A 14,062-nucleotide genomic window follows, 5' to 3' on the forward strand; every position below is an offset into this window, starting at 1 on the left:
AAATCACCAGAAAATTATAATCTTCCATTTGAATAAGAATCGGCAACATTTTTGTTCCAAAAAGAATACTACTACTACTATTTCAGAACATCCTTCTTTGAAGAAGAGAATGTGAAGCTTTCTGATAATGAAGTTCTCACCTGAGAACTTTGAAAACTTACATTCAATAATTACCTCTTTCCCCACTACCATAACTATGTGACTTTAATTTTGGGTTTCAAGAATAAATTACTTGCATTCCGATAACATATTTCCCTTCTAGAGACAAGAATTAGATGAAATTAGAACATGATTACATGAAAGTGGTAACATGAAGAAAGCTAATTCATACTTACACTAAAGAGATATTCGATTCTCTTCCTATCACGGGCATCAAGGGGAAGATTGCCAGGAGCAAACACGAGAGAATCCAACTTAGCACTGTTGCCTATGGCAAAAAGCAAGTAAGTTATACAACACAGAACTATAATGTTTAAATATTAACATATGTAGGAAGCATTTCAAATAAAGTTATATAAATTTCTAGCTAAAATTGTATGAATTCAAATGTAATTTTTGATGTGTGTGTGTATTCAATTTTGCTGGAAAGAATCACTCTAAGATAGTATAAAGTGTGGGCCAAATAACAAGAGCAAGTTCTTATCCTTGGTCAAAAGGTGGTCAAGAGGTGGAAATAACTGCTATTAACACCTGTGTGATATGCAAAAAAGGGATGTAATCATTTATAAAAATAGACTAAGCCCTTCCCTACTGACCTAGCATAGAATTATTTCAGAATCTCTCTAAGCCAGGGACGTTGTCACACCGTCATCATGATATATACCCCCTTCGCTTAACTGGGGATGGCCAGTGCGTAACGCATCCAGGCCAAGGGCATAAGTTTGACAGCCCTGCTCTAAGTTCTTAATCTGGTTTCCCCATTTACTTTGTCAGAAGGTTGCAAATGGGGATCACATGACCTGGGATACTGCAACCATTATAAATATGAATCAGTTGCCAAGCATCTGAATTTTGATCACATGACCATGGGGATCCTTCAATGATTGAGTGAAAAATGGTTATAAGTTACTTTTTACAGTGCCGTTGTAACTTTGAATAGTCACTAAAGGAACTATATATGAGTGTGACCGCCATTTCTTATAATAACTTTTTTAAAGGGGTTTTAGTTTGTTAATGTTTTAGATAATTTAGTTTGTTAATGTTTTAGATAATGTTTGACTTCTTTTACTGTTTTATATCTTTTATTGTATTCATACTGTTGTTGAAAGCCGCCCTAAGTCCTTTGGGATTGGGTGACATAGAAGTCGAATGAATGAATGAATGAATGAATGAATGAATGAATGAATGAATGAATCAACCAATCAACCAAACAACCAATCAACCAATCAATCAATAAACAAACAAACAAACACTGTTGCTAAGTCAAGGACTGTGGCTGTGTCCACAATCCTTAAACGTATCTTTAACATTTGGATTCCTTTAAGCATAAATTGTTTCACAAAAAACCACTCTCATTTAAAATTAGGCTTTAATATACAAAATAATATACATAGCTTCCAAAGAATGTAACTCCAACGAGCAATACTAAAAATTCTTTACTTTTCCAGATTTTTTTTTTCATTTAAATAACGAACTCATGAACTTTAAATGGATGTGGGGCAGTGACTGTAACCATTCTACCAAATCTATCTTTACAGAAAATACCTTTGCTTGGATCCACAGTTGAATGACCACAGGCCACATAGAAAACACAATCAGGCCAAAGGTGAGAGTGGAGCGATAGAAGAAGGAGAAAACCTAAGTCATACCAATGGAGGAGGGGAAAAAACTAGATATAATAAAGAATTGATATTCTCCTCAGATACAAAATTTCATGATTTTTAATTTCTCAAAAAATATTTTTATTTGATCTTTTTGTTATTTCATCACGTGTTTTTATTTTAATCATCCAAATATTTTAAAATTATATACAAATAATATTAAAAGGCCATTAGCTGAATTACTTACTAATATTTCAATCCCCACGGTATATATTACTAAGAATCCAGTTAATTGAGTCCGCTGAACAGTCAAGAGAAATCTGATCAATACATGGATAACAGGGTATCTAGAGAAAAACATTGTGCTAAATAAATTTCCAATAAGACCAAAAGCTACATATAAATGAAGAAATAAAAGCGAAGTAATGTTTCCCAATTGAAAGGGATGGTATATTATAGCGACTAATGGTCGATAGATTGGGAAGATTGAAATAAAAATGAACATGAACAAATTTCTCCAAGGTAGTTAAATTCAAACTATCTGTCAGCGATATCCGCCTTAACCATACCAGAGATTGCCAACTTTCTGGTTTATGGTGCCCCCTAGTGTCTCAATATTTTTTTGACAGCGACTCTAGTGGCTCTCAAACTGCGTGCATCTGAGGACACCACTATGAACTTACTAGTTACTAGTTACTAGTTCGGGTTCTTAAATAGCAAAATATCCTGTGAATTCCATGGCAGAACAATGTCCTATTTGGGAACTGTAGGTCTATTCCACCAGTATTTGCAAAACTATATTTCATAAAATTGAAACACAACTTAGTAAGTCTGCTTGTCACAGAATGCATAAGAGGAACTATTTGCTAAAATGAGCCAGGAAAAGACCCTCCAGTAGCTAAGACAGCACAATTCTTTTGCTAACCTACAGAAGATGCAATTACTCTTAGTTTGCTGTACTTTCTGAAATAAAGTCAGCATCCCTAACTTTTGTAAGACAGCGAGATTCAAGATTAGATGTTATTGATCGACCAATCTACCTTCCTGCAGCTTCAGATGCCAACATCCCTTTCTTTCATTTTCTTGCTAGTAAAAGTCCTTGTGAATCTACAATAATTTGCATTTTTTTAAACCTCACAGAGAAACCCTAACATCCATCACTTCACATACTAACCTTGCATTTTGAAAGCAGCACATATTGAATGTGAAGGGTTTTAGAACACCACAAAAATGAAATGAGAAAACCCAAATCATCTCAAATTCAGGAACATGGATACATTCTTCCCTTTACACAGAGAGAGAGAGAGAGACAGAGAGACAGAGAGAGACAGAGAGAGACAGAGAGAGAGACAGAGACAGACAGACAGGCTTATTCATTTATTTTTAAAATCTTACTCTTTTAAAACTGCATACCACACAGGGACTGGTAATAGGCAATATATGTAGTAGGTCCATGGCAAGCTTTGAATGAAGAGAAAAAAGGCTATCAAAACTCCAATAGCTGCAAACACATATTGGAAAAACTTGTCAGGCACCTGAAAATACAAATGTTAATGTTACTTGATTATTGTGGTACTATAAATATCAATTTAAACATCTCCAAATATTTACCAGGTTTTGCAACATACAGCAAATATAAAAAGCATCTCAGTGTAGTCCACGCTAGGAACACCATTTGGGGGCAGCAGGTCCCAATTACCATTTATCTGTCTGCACTTGGATGCAAATCAGAAGACCTACCAAGATTATTTCCCCTGCCAGGTCAGAGAAGCAGAGGTTCCTCTTTTCCATAGCAAATTCTGTTTGCTTCCACCATACAGTAATAAGAGTAAAGCTCTTTCACTAATGCAAACAGAAATCTATCCATAAATTACTCAAGTAAAGGGACAATCAAATACGTGTTTACATGTGAACACTCATATACAAAGCATATATAATTTTTATCAGCTTTATGATTAATTATGTGAATTAATGAATTTCTTATTGGATGGATTTTTATAAATATTGTTTTGTACCCAAAGCAATGATGGTGACCCTATAGCCATGGGGAGGTGTTGAACTATGGTTGAACTATAGACAGTATAATAAGAGTGTTGTAAACTGTAATTCAGCAATCTCTGGAGGATTTCGCACTTCTGAGCTATTCAACAGGTTACAAAATGTAATCCAATTCTCAATATATTTTAAGGAAACCACAAAGAAACTTCTTTCACAGCAGATTTGCATTTCCAAAATTTCCATTTTAAAAAAACATAGAAACATAGAAGATTGACGGCAGAAAAAGACCTCATGGTCCATCTAGTCTGCCCTGATACTATTTCCTGTATTTTATGTTAGGATGGATATATGTTTATCCCAGGCATGTTTAAATTCAGTTACTATGGATTTACCAACCACGTCTGCTGGAAGTTTGTTCCAAGCATCTACTACTCTTTCAGTAAAATAATATTTTCTCATGTTGCTTCTGATCTTTCCCCCAACTAACCTCAGATTGTGTCCCATTGTTCTTGTGTTCACTTTCCTATTAAAAACACTTCCCTAATGAACCTTATTTAATCTTTTGACATATTTAAATGTTTCGATCATGTCCCTCCTTTCCCTTCTATCCAGACTATACAGATTGAGTTCATTAAGTCTTTCCTGATAAGTTTTATGCTTAAGACCTTCCACCATTTTTGTAGCCCGTCTTTGGACCTGTTCAATTTTGTCAATATCATTTTGTAGGTGAGGTCTCCAGAACTGAACACAGTATTCCAAATGTGGTCTCACCAGCGTTCTATAAAGCGGGATTACAATCTCCCACTTCCTGCTTGTTATACCTCTAGCTATGCATTTTACAGGTTTTTCTATAATGAAAGCATAGGGCAAAAATTTCAGTGCTAATTTTTGTAAACAAAATAGATTCACTTATGCAGTAAGCTATCATGCATGGCACCACAAAAACATACCTTATTTTTTGATATATCCCTGGTCATGCTGGTATCTGATTTTATTATCATCAGAACTGCATAAAGTGTCCAGCCTACAAAACCCATGGTGATACTCATGCCAAGGAAAAATCTGTCATACGTATGGTAATATGAGAGCCCATCTAAAGCAAGATTAATCAGCTTTCTACAAAGGGATATCTGAAAAAGAAAACAAACAGCAAACAAACATTTTAATGAGGTTTTAGCTCCAGCAGACTGGTATATGAGAATTCTTCTCCATGAGCATAATTTTGCTGGATCTTTAATACTGTTTTATCACCTGCACTATCCTTGATTTGTTTTTACATACTGCAAGATTTAAATGAAAACTGTTTCAATTAATAACTAAATTGTCAGTCCCAGTTGTGGTCACTAAATGAAGACCACCTGTAACAAGTTGTCAAGGGGAATTCTTATAAATGTTAAAGAAGACTCAGTATGACCAATTCAAAGTATGGGGTTTTAAGAAACAGAAACATAGAAACATAGAAGACTGACGGCAGAAAAAGACCTCATGATCCATCTAGTCTGCCCTTATACTATTTTCTGTATTTTATCTTAGGATGGATATATGTTTATCCCAGGCATGTTTAAATTCAGTTACTGTGGATTTATCTACCACGTCTGATGGAAGTTTGTTCCAAGGATCTACTACTCTTTCAGTAAAATAATATTTTCTCATGTTGCTTTTGATCTTTCCCCCAACTAACTTCAGATTGTGTCCCCTTGTTCTTGTGTTCACTTTCCTATTAAAAACACTTCCCTCCTGGACCTTATTTAACCCTTTAACATATTTAAATGTTTCGATCATGTCCCTCCTTTTCCTTCTGTCCTCCAGACTATACAGATTGAGTTCATTAAGTCTTTCCTGATACATTTTATGCTTAAGACATTCCACCATTCTTGTAGCATGGAAATTCGACTTTCATGGGTGGTCTCGGAACGCATCCCCCGCAAAAATCGAGGGAACACTGTATTTTAAAATGATCACACATAAAACCAAATGAAATAGACTCATTGGAGTTACTTACAGCTTCCTCATATTTCTCCTGTTGAATAGATATCCTTGTTTTTCTCAGAATATCAATTTGCTCTGATTCAGAGAGAGACCTGTTCAGGACAGAATATTTTAATATATCAGTTTTATTAGTTTTGGGAAAGATGGAATAAAACGCACGACTTTAAAGCTTCTTTTAAAAGCAATAAATTTACAGTATTTTTATTGATAAATCAGTTAGTAAATACGTATTTATCAATAATTACTTTTAATAAAAAATTAAAATATCTCTGAAGTACTTTTAGCAGAGAGATTTAATACAGCCCAAACCAAAGTTTCTAGAGTAATTAAAGAGCCCAAAGGGTCTGTTCAAAGAATCAAGTTTTACAAAGCAAACTATATAAAACAGAACGTTATACAGCATATTATTTTATAGAGCTGAATGTCTTATTATTAATTGCATATATTAATAATATGATTAATCTGTGACTAATGCTAACTAGATATTTAAGCTCACTGAACTTATTATATGCAATGGTCATATAAAGATTTTAAAACTGAATTAACAACTCTAGTGAACAGAAGCTGATTGGTTTCAAAATATAAGTTACAATGTGTGGACAATTACCGTATTTTTCGGAATATAAAACAAACCAGAGTATAAGACGCACCTTAGTTTTGGGGAAGGAAAATAGAGGGGGGATTCTGCCTACCAGGTATTCATCTGGCTAGTGTCCTTAGGCTGGTCAGCTTCAGAGCATTAGTTTGCTGATTTTGAATGCACATGTGCTTTCTATCCCCTGGTTTGGGATAAATAATAGCTTCTAAATAGAGAAAAGCAATGAGAAAAGCAGGCAAAGCGCAGAAGATTGCTTCACCTGCTAGCAACTTGTTAGGTCTGAAAAACAGCTTCTATAGCACAGCTGATTGCTGAAAGGAGCAGCAATGAGAAAAGCAGGCAAAGCCAGGAAGATCGCTTCACTCACTAGCGCCTCATTAGGGCTGAAAAAAAGCTTCATGAGCTAATGAGCCCAGGTGGCGCAGTGGGTAGAGTGATGAAAGCCAGAATCCTAAGTACAAAAGTTTCAAATGGCCTTTTGGAGAAATAGCTAATTGAAGTGAGCCGGTGTGGCGCAGCAGGTAGAGTGCAGTACTGCAGGCCACTAAAGCAGACTGTAGATTATAGGTCAGGGGTTCAAATCTCATCACCGGCTCAAAGTTGACTCAGCCTTCCATCCTTCCGAGGTGGGTAAAATGAGGACCCGGATTGTGAAGGCAATATGCTGGCTTTGTTTAAAAGTGCTATTGCTAACATGCTGTTATACCCTTTGTTAAAAGGGCACTATAAATAAACGTTTGTTGTTGTGGTGGTGGTGGTGGTGGTTGTTATTATTATTATTATTATTATTATTATTATTATTATTACTCATTAGTGCCTCATTAGGGCTGAAAAATAGCTTCTAAAACACAGCTGATCATCAGAGTGAGCAGCAATAATAAAAAGCAGGCAAAGCATGGAAGATTGCTTCACTCACCAGAGCCTCAAAAAAAGCTTTAAAAAAAAGCTACATTCGGAGTGTAAGATGTACCCAAATTTTCAGCCTCTTTTGGGGAAGGGTGTCTTATACTCCGAAAAATACAGAAATTATGAGAATAAACAACAGTATTCATTGTTCAACGCTTTGCAAATTGTCCTTTATGAGATGCAATGTATTCCTATGAGGAGCATAACTGGTAAAATTATTATTTCTATTACATTATGGTCTTCCATTTAAAAAAAATCTTGATAGTGTCACTTTCATTTATCTGACTATATTCCGAAAATTTCATTCCTTTTCATTCCTTTGTGACTGGCTTAAAAGGATACATTCTAAGAATGGAACATGTACTTACTTGAATGGTGAAAACAAGAATGATAATGTAGTTTTCTTCTTCTGAGCCATCCTAACCTGAACACACAAGTAAAAAAATAAACAACTTTATTAATAAGGTAATTTTGTATAAAATGAATGAATGAAAAAAACAGTACATTTTGTTCCTCCCCAGCAGATTTCTTCCATTGTTTGATTATAAATCAATTTTTCTCCCCTACAGATTGTCTGATTTGAGGCTGCAATGATATGTATCATATTATTTTGGCTTAGGACTATACATTGAAGAAATAATTAATAAATAAACACATTAAATGAAAATGAAAGTAGAGAGGATTATCAATCTTATATAAGTATCAGATTCAGCATCACTTTTAGGTATCTATAACCTATTGCTAACTTTCTAGATCTAAACCAGCCTCATAATTCCAGGTTATGTTTTAAAAAATGGAAAACTTAAAAAGTATAAAATAAAAGATTTTTATTTATGCATCCAGAATTATATAACTTCTCCCAAACTTCCTGGAAACTACCTGATTTATCCTAATAGGCCAATGTAATAAAAGTTGCAGACTCATCAATCAATACCTGAAATTGGAAATTGCAAGTGTTTTTAAAAATAAGAGAGATATGGTTTCTCTCTTAAAAGATTCGAAGTGACTTATTGTAGCAAAATAAATAACAATACCATTCATGTGTGAAAATAATTAAAAATTAATAAATTAGTAACACATATCTTAAAAGATTGAGGTTAGCAGTAGTAAAAGTGGTTCACACATAAAAAATTAGTACCCAAAACCTTTCTCAAAATTAAAGTCTTTGATAAAAAGCAACTAAGAGGGAACAAGGCAACTGTCTTTAAGGAATGATATCCAAAATTCATTTAGGATTTATTACTTGATTTCAGGCTATGGGCTTCCATGGTAATATTAATTATTAGAACTTTACACTGGAGGAGACTATTGTCCTTGAAGTATCTTGCTGTCAAGCACCTTAAAGATCTAAACTCCATTTTGTGTATCAGGAAGCAATAAATAGTGACAATGGAAATTTAAACTTCAACTCCTAAACCATCTCCTAGTGGTTGGAATAGGAGGCATGCCAGTCCTAATAACATCAAAATGTAATTATAGGAGCAATTCTACACCTTGATTAGAATGTGCTGCTTTCAATTACATCAATTCACATCAATTGTGCAAGTTTGAACCATAGAAATTACCGTAAATTCTATGTTTTAATAAACAAGTTCCGTGAAACATTTACCGTAGGGTTTTTTTTAAGACAATATTGGCTGTCCCAGTACTGTAAAAAAAAAGTTTTAAGGATATAAGCTTGTTTTTTCTTAATACTACTGTTTTTGATTTAACAATACAGTAATCTTACCATCATAATAAATTATAAGCACGGCCTACTTGCTATGTTGTTTCTATGTCAATCTGGTGTTTCTACTGGAAATATCCATATGAATGTGCAATTTACACCTTTCAGTAATAACTTACATACCTTAAATTGTTCAAGAATCTGGACAGCGTTGGTAAGCATGCTCTCTGCCTTAAAATGGGCAGTATTATTCAAGTATTCAAGAGGTAAAACACCCTGGGGTGGGAATGGGGGCAAAAAACCAGAATTAATATTTAGCAGCATAATCCAGGGCTAGAAAGGCAAACATTTTTATTAAGGACCTCTTACAGTACCTTAAGTAAAACATTATCTTCAGAAATAGAGAACCATATTATTCCCAATGAATCAGTACACTCCTTCTACTAACAGCAGTGCAAATGCCAGCTTTGAAAAGGGAGCCTCCATGCACGTTGAAGAAAAACCAACTGTCCACAGAACGCTATGCAAGACTCCTTTAAATAACTCCCCCACCCCATGGGTTTAGCTAGCCCAGGGGTAGGCAAAGTTGGCTCTTCTATAACGTGTGGATTTCAACTCCCAGAATTCCTGAACTAGCATGATAGGCTCAGGAATTCTGGGAGTTGAAGTCCACAAGTCATAGAAGAGCTGCCCTGAGTCTACGGAGAGGGGCGGCATACAAATCTAATAAATAAATAAAATCAATAAGAGCCAACTTTGCCTACCCCTGAGCTAGCCCATTGTGTGAGAGAGAATAGATGGTCCTCTTGAATCTTTGGAGAAGGGTGGCATCCAAATCTAATAAATAAATAATAAATAAATAAGGGTTATTCTTTGTCAAGTGGACCAGCTGTCCCCTGATTTTTTTTGCAACCTTATTTGAAAAGAAACCATCACCAAAACAACATATATGATAGAAAAAAACGTGCTCTTTCTAATGAAATAAAAATGGAGATGATTGGAGGTGAGAAAACAGAGAGCTCTGTTTCCTCACGGTCAATCATCTTCATTAGAAAGAACAAGTTTTTTTTCTATCGCTCTCTGTTTTCTCATCTTCAATCACCTTCATTTTTATTTCATTAGAAAGTGCACATTTTTTTCAATCATTTATGTTGTTTTTGTGATGGTTTCTTTTCAAATAAGGTTTCAATTTCACCTGGTTCACTTGACCCATATCAGATAGAAGCATCCTGGTTTACAAATGAAGCTCTCTTCTCTCAGAGTTTTTTTTACAGAATCACAATATTTTAAGCTGACTTCTCCTTATAAAGGGTTGGTTGATAGATGTGACAATGATTAGGCAAGTGTTTTTCTTATTAAAGATTGAAGACACAATTTCTCCATTCCATAAGCTGGAACATTAGAAACTTCAGTTCACTTCATGTGGCATTATAATTTTATGAGAGTCAGCTGCTATGAAGTCATAAAGATGGTCACTGTGATTTGAAGAAGTGATTCAATTATGAAATGAACGGATTATTACTCTCCATCTCTCTCTCTCTCTCTTACACGCATACAAAGCAATTATCTGAGCCCCCAATAAAATACATTTTTCCAAGCACACATAGATTACTTTTCAAACCAACTTTTCAAATGTATAATTTCTCCAGAAACTTTTGAGTTATTTGTTATTTATCTGTTAAATTTATACCCGCTTCTTTAAATTCTTCTCTTTCTCTTAAAACAACAAGACCATGAAATAGATTACAGAGATAATGACTGGCCAAAACCACTTGGCTCTTCGTAGCCCTGGTTCAACACTTTCCCTATTACCTCACAGAATGTTTCTTCTCAATTTCTTGCTCTCAAAAATAGAAAGTATTCAAGTTAAAAGTCCGAGTCCTCAGAGAGGGGCAGCATACAAATCCAATTAATAAAGAAATAAATAATAATAAAAGATAATACTGTAATAATAATAATAATAATAATAATTTATTGGATTTGTATGCCACCCCTCTCCGCAGACTCGGGGCAGCTAACAACAATAATAAACACAACATGTACAATCCAACAATAAAAAACAACTAAAACCCCTATTATAAAACCAAACATACACACAAACATACCATGCATAACTTGTAATGGCCTAGTGGGAAGAGCTATCTCAACTCCCCCATGCCTGGCAGTATAAATGAGTCTTGAGTAGTTTACGAAAGACAGGGAGGGTGGGGGCAGTTTTAATCTCTGGGGGAGTTGGTTCCAGAGGGCCGGGGCCACCACAGAGAAGGCTCTTCCCCTGGGGCCTGCCAAACGACATTGTTTAGTCGACGGGACCCGGAGAAGGCCAACTCTGCGGGACCTTATCGGTCACTAGGGTTCGTGCGGTAGCAGGCGGTTCCGGAAGTAATCTGGTCCATTGTGATGTAGGGCTTTAAAGGTCATGACCAACACTTTGAATTGTGACCGGAAACTGATCGGCAGCCAATGCAAGCCACGGAGTGTTGAAGAAACGTGGGCGAATCTTGGAAGCCCCATGATGGCTCTCGCGGCTGCGTTCTGCACGATCTGAAGTTTCTGAACACTTTTCAGAGGTAGCCCCATGTAGAGAGCGTTGCAGTAATCGAAACTCGAGGTGATGAGGGCATGAGTGATCCAAAGATATGGCAACATAGATGAAACTGGATGAGTAAGACTGGATGAGACTTAAAACTGGCAGGGTTATTATGAGCAGTAAAAGATGTAATCCCACAAAAGTTTCCCCCCAAAATGGATGACAATGATGAGGGAGTGGCTTAAACTATATCCAATGGAATGAGGTAAAATTTAACTGCAGTTAGCAAAAGTGTTAGGAGAGAATGACAACTTATTCTACCTAAGGGGGAAAAAAGAATTCTCTCTCACTTTCGTCTAAAATATTTCGTGATTAACATTTCCTTCTACAGGAGATTAAAAATGGTTAAACATGTGTAGATTGCCTAATTTCATCAAAAAATATTTTTAATATTTAAAAAAAGAAATCATCCCTATGGAGATTCCACACTGACACATATATTGCCTTTCAAAAAACATACTTTTGGATAAGTATTTGGAATATACAAAGAGATAAAGACAGTTCCTCTATATTGTTGTTCATTGATGGCACTTTGTATATTTTGAAGTTAATCTTTGCATTTATATATTTATTTTGATATAAGTTTAATTAAGGAAGAATCTAAGGAGGGATTGGGCGAGAGGGAGGGAGAATAATCATCCAAATATAGTGTTCACCAATCTGTCCATGAGAGACTCTGACAGACATCATGAGGTATTTGTTGGGATACCCAAAAGGATACAGTCTCTATTTCGCATCATTCACTGAACTAAGAATGGTTAATAACAAAAGTGCCATGAAAGTTGATAACAAAAGCGCCATAACACCAGCTAATGATAAATGACAAAAAAAAAAAAGGTCAAATTTCAACTTTCAGCTCTAAAAGGCAAGCTGAAGTTTGAGAAGGATGTGGAAAGTCCACCTAATGATGACAGTATATAGTTCTATAATCTTTCATCAATTGATTTGTTACAATTTGTATGCAAGAACGAATATTAAGTCATTATATGAAATGTATGCTTTTGGATTAGCTTGTTCTATGAATCCATTATGAAATATTTAAAAATGGATTATGATTTAGTGTGGTGTACATATCCAGTCATTTGTGGTTTATTTAAATCAAGTGATTAAACAAACCATGGACTCATGTAAAATATGAACTTGGTCTACAGCGAAATTCCATCACTGGTCATTTTCCAATGAGAAGAAAAATGGCCTATTAACTTACCACTGAGTTCAGAGGAAAAGGAACTCCAATAAGAGAAGCCATCAATGGTGCAATGTCAGCCTACAAGTAGAAAAAAAAGGTCTCCTTTTAAATGTATAATTAAGTACAATTAAAAGCTGAAGTCTCTTTTATGATGTATTTGCATGAAACATTTGTATATACATGAATCATTGCAAATAACTTAAAAATATAATATAATAATAATATAATATATTATGTATATTACGTCCATGTCTCCCCAACACTCCACGGACTGCATTGGTTGCTGATTGGTTTCCGGACACAATTCAAAATGTTGGTAATGACCTACAAAGCCCTACATGGCATTGGGCCAGATTACTTGCAGGACTGCCTTCTGCCGTATGAGTCCCACAGAATCGGCCTTCTCCAGGTCCCGTCAGGTAGACAATGTCGCTTGGCGGGGCCTACGGGAAGACCCTTCTTTGTGGGGGGGGCCCTCTGGAATCAGCTCCCCCCAGAGATTCGCACTGCCCCCACCCTCCTTGCCTTTCACAAGAGCCTTAAGACTCATTTATGGCACCAGGCTTGGGGCTATTAGTTCTCAGCCCCCTGGCCAATAAGTGTGATGTATGGCTGTGATTTGAATTTGTTTGATTGATTTTTAATGTATCGGGTTTTTAGTTTATGTAGTTTTTAATTAATTAGATTTGTCTTTGTATTTACTGTTTTATATTGTATGCTGTGAGCCGCCCCGAGTCTTCAGAAAGGGGCGGCATACAAATCTAATTAATGATGATGATGATAATAATAATAATAACAACAACAACAACAATAATAATAATAATAATAATAATATTTATTTATTTTATTTATTATTATTTATTGGATTTGTATGCCGCCCCTCTCTGTAGACTCGGGGGCTGCTAACAACAATAATAAAAACAGCATGTAAATCCAATACTACAACAACTAAAAAACCCTTATTATAAAACCAAGCATACCTACAAGCAAACATACCATGCATAAATTGTAAAGGCCTAGGGGGAAAGAGTATCTCAGTTCCCCCATGCCTGACGACAGAGGTGGGTTTTAAGGAGCTTACAAAAGGCGAGGAGGGTGGGGGCAATTCTAATCTCCGGGGGGAGTTGGTTCCAGAGGGCCGGGGCCGCCACAGAGAAGGCTCTTCCCCTGGGCCCCGCCAAACGACATTGTTTAGTTGACGGGACCCGGAGAAGGCCCACTCTGTGGGACCTAACTGGTCGCTGGGATTCATGCAGCAGTTCTTATATTAAAATAAAGTATGTTAAAAACAATAGATTTGAAGCAACCAGATACCTGATTCATATCTTGGCGCTTCCACATCTCCAGCTTCCATTCTATAAATGAG

General features: G+C 35.7%; 1 protein-coding gene across 2 annotated transcripts in view; it reads right to left on the minus strand.

Annotated features, from left to right (window-relative positions):
* PIGN (phosphatidylinositol glycan anchor biosynthesis class N) overlaps window positions 1-14,062 on the minus strand; it is a 70,705-nt gene that overhangs the window by 41,279 nt on the left and 15,364 nt on the right. For both annotated transcript variants that reach the window (XM_070747131.1, XM_070747132.1), the window contains exons 9-18: window positions 14,011-14,051; window positions 12,715-12,774; window positions 9,101-9,193; window positions 7,620-7,675; window positions 5,761-5,839; window positions 4,709-4,888; window positions 3,156-3,295; window positions 2,008-2,107; window positions 1,705-1,797; window positions 336-427 (exon numbers count right to left, since the gene is read on the minus strand). In XM_070747131.1, coding sequence (XP_070603232.1) covers window positions 336-427; window positions 1,705-1,797; window positions 2,008-2,107; window positions 3,156-3,295; window positions 4,709-4,888; window positions 5,761-5,839; window positions 7,620-7,675; window positions 9,101-9,193; window positions 12,715-12,774; window positions 14,011-14,051 — 934 coding nt within the window. The remainder of the gene's footprint in view (window positions 1-335; window positions 428-1,704; window positions 1,798-2,007; window positions 2,108-3,155; window positions 3,296-4,708; window positions 4,889-5,760; window positions 5,840-7,619; window positions 7,676-9,100; window positions 9,194-12,714; window positions 12,775-14,010; window positions 14,052-14,062) is intronic.

The sequence above is a fragment of the Erythrolamprus reginae genome, chromosome 3 (assembly GCF_031021105.1).
Source record: "Erythrolamprus reginae isolate rEryReg1 chromosome 3, rEryReg1.hap1, whole genome shotgun sequence".
In the NCBI taxonomy this organism is placed as follows: Eukaryota; Metazoa; Chordata; class Lepidosauria; order Squamata; family Dipsadidae; genus Erythrolamprus; species Erythrolamprus reginae.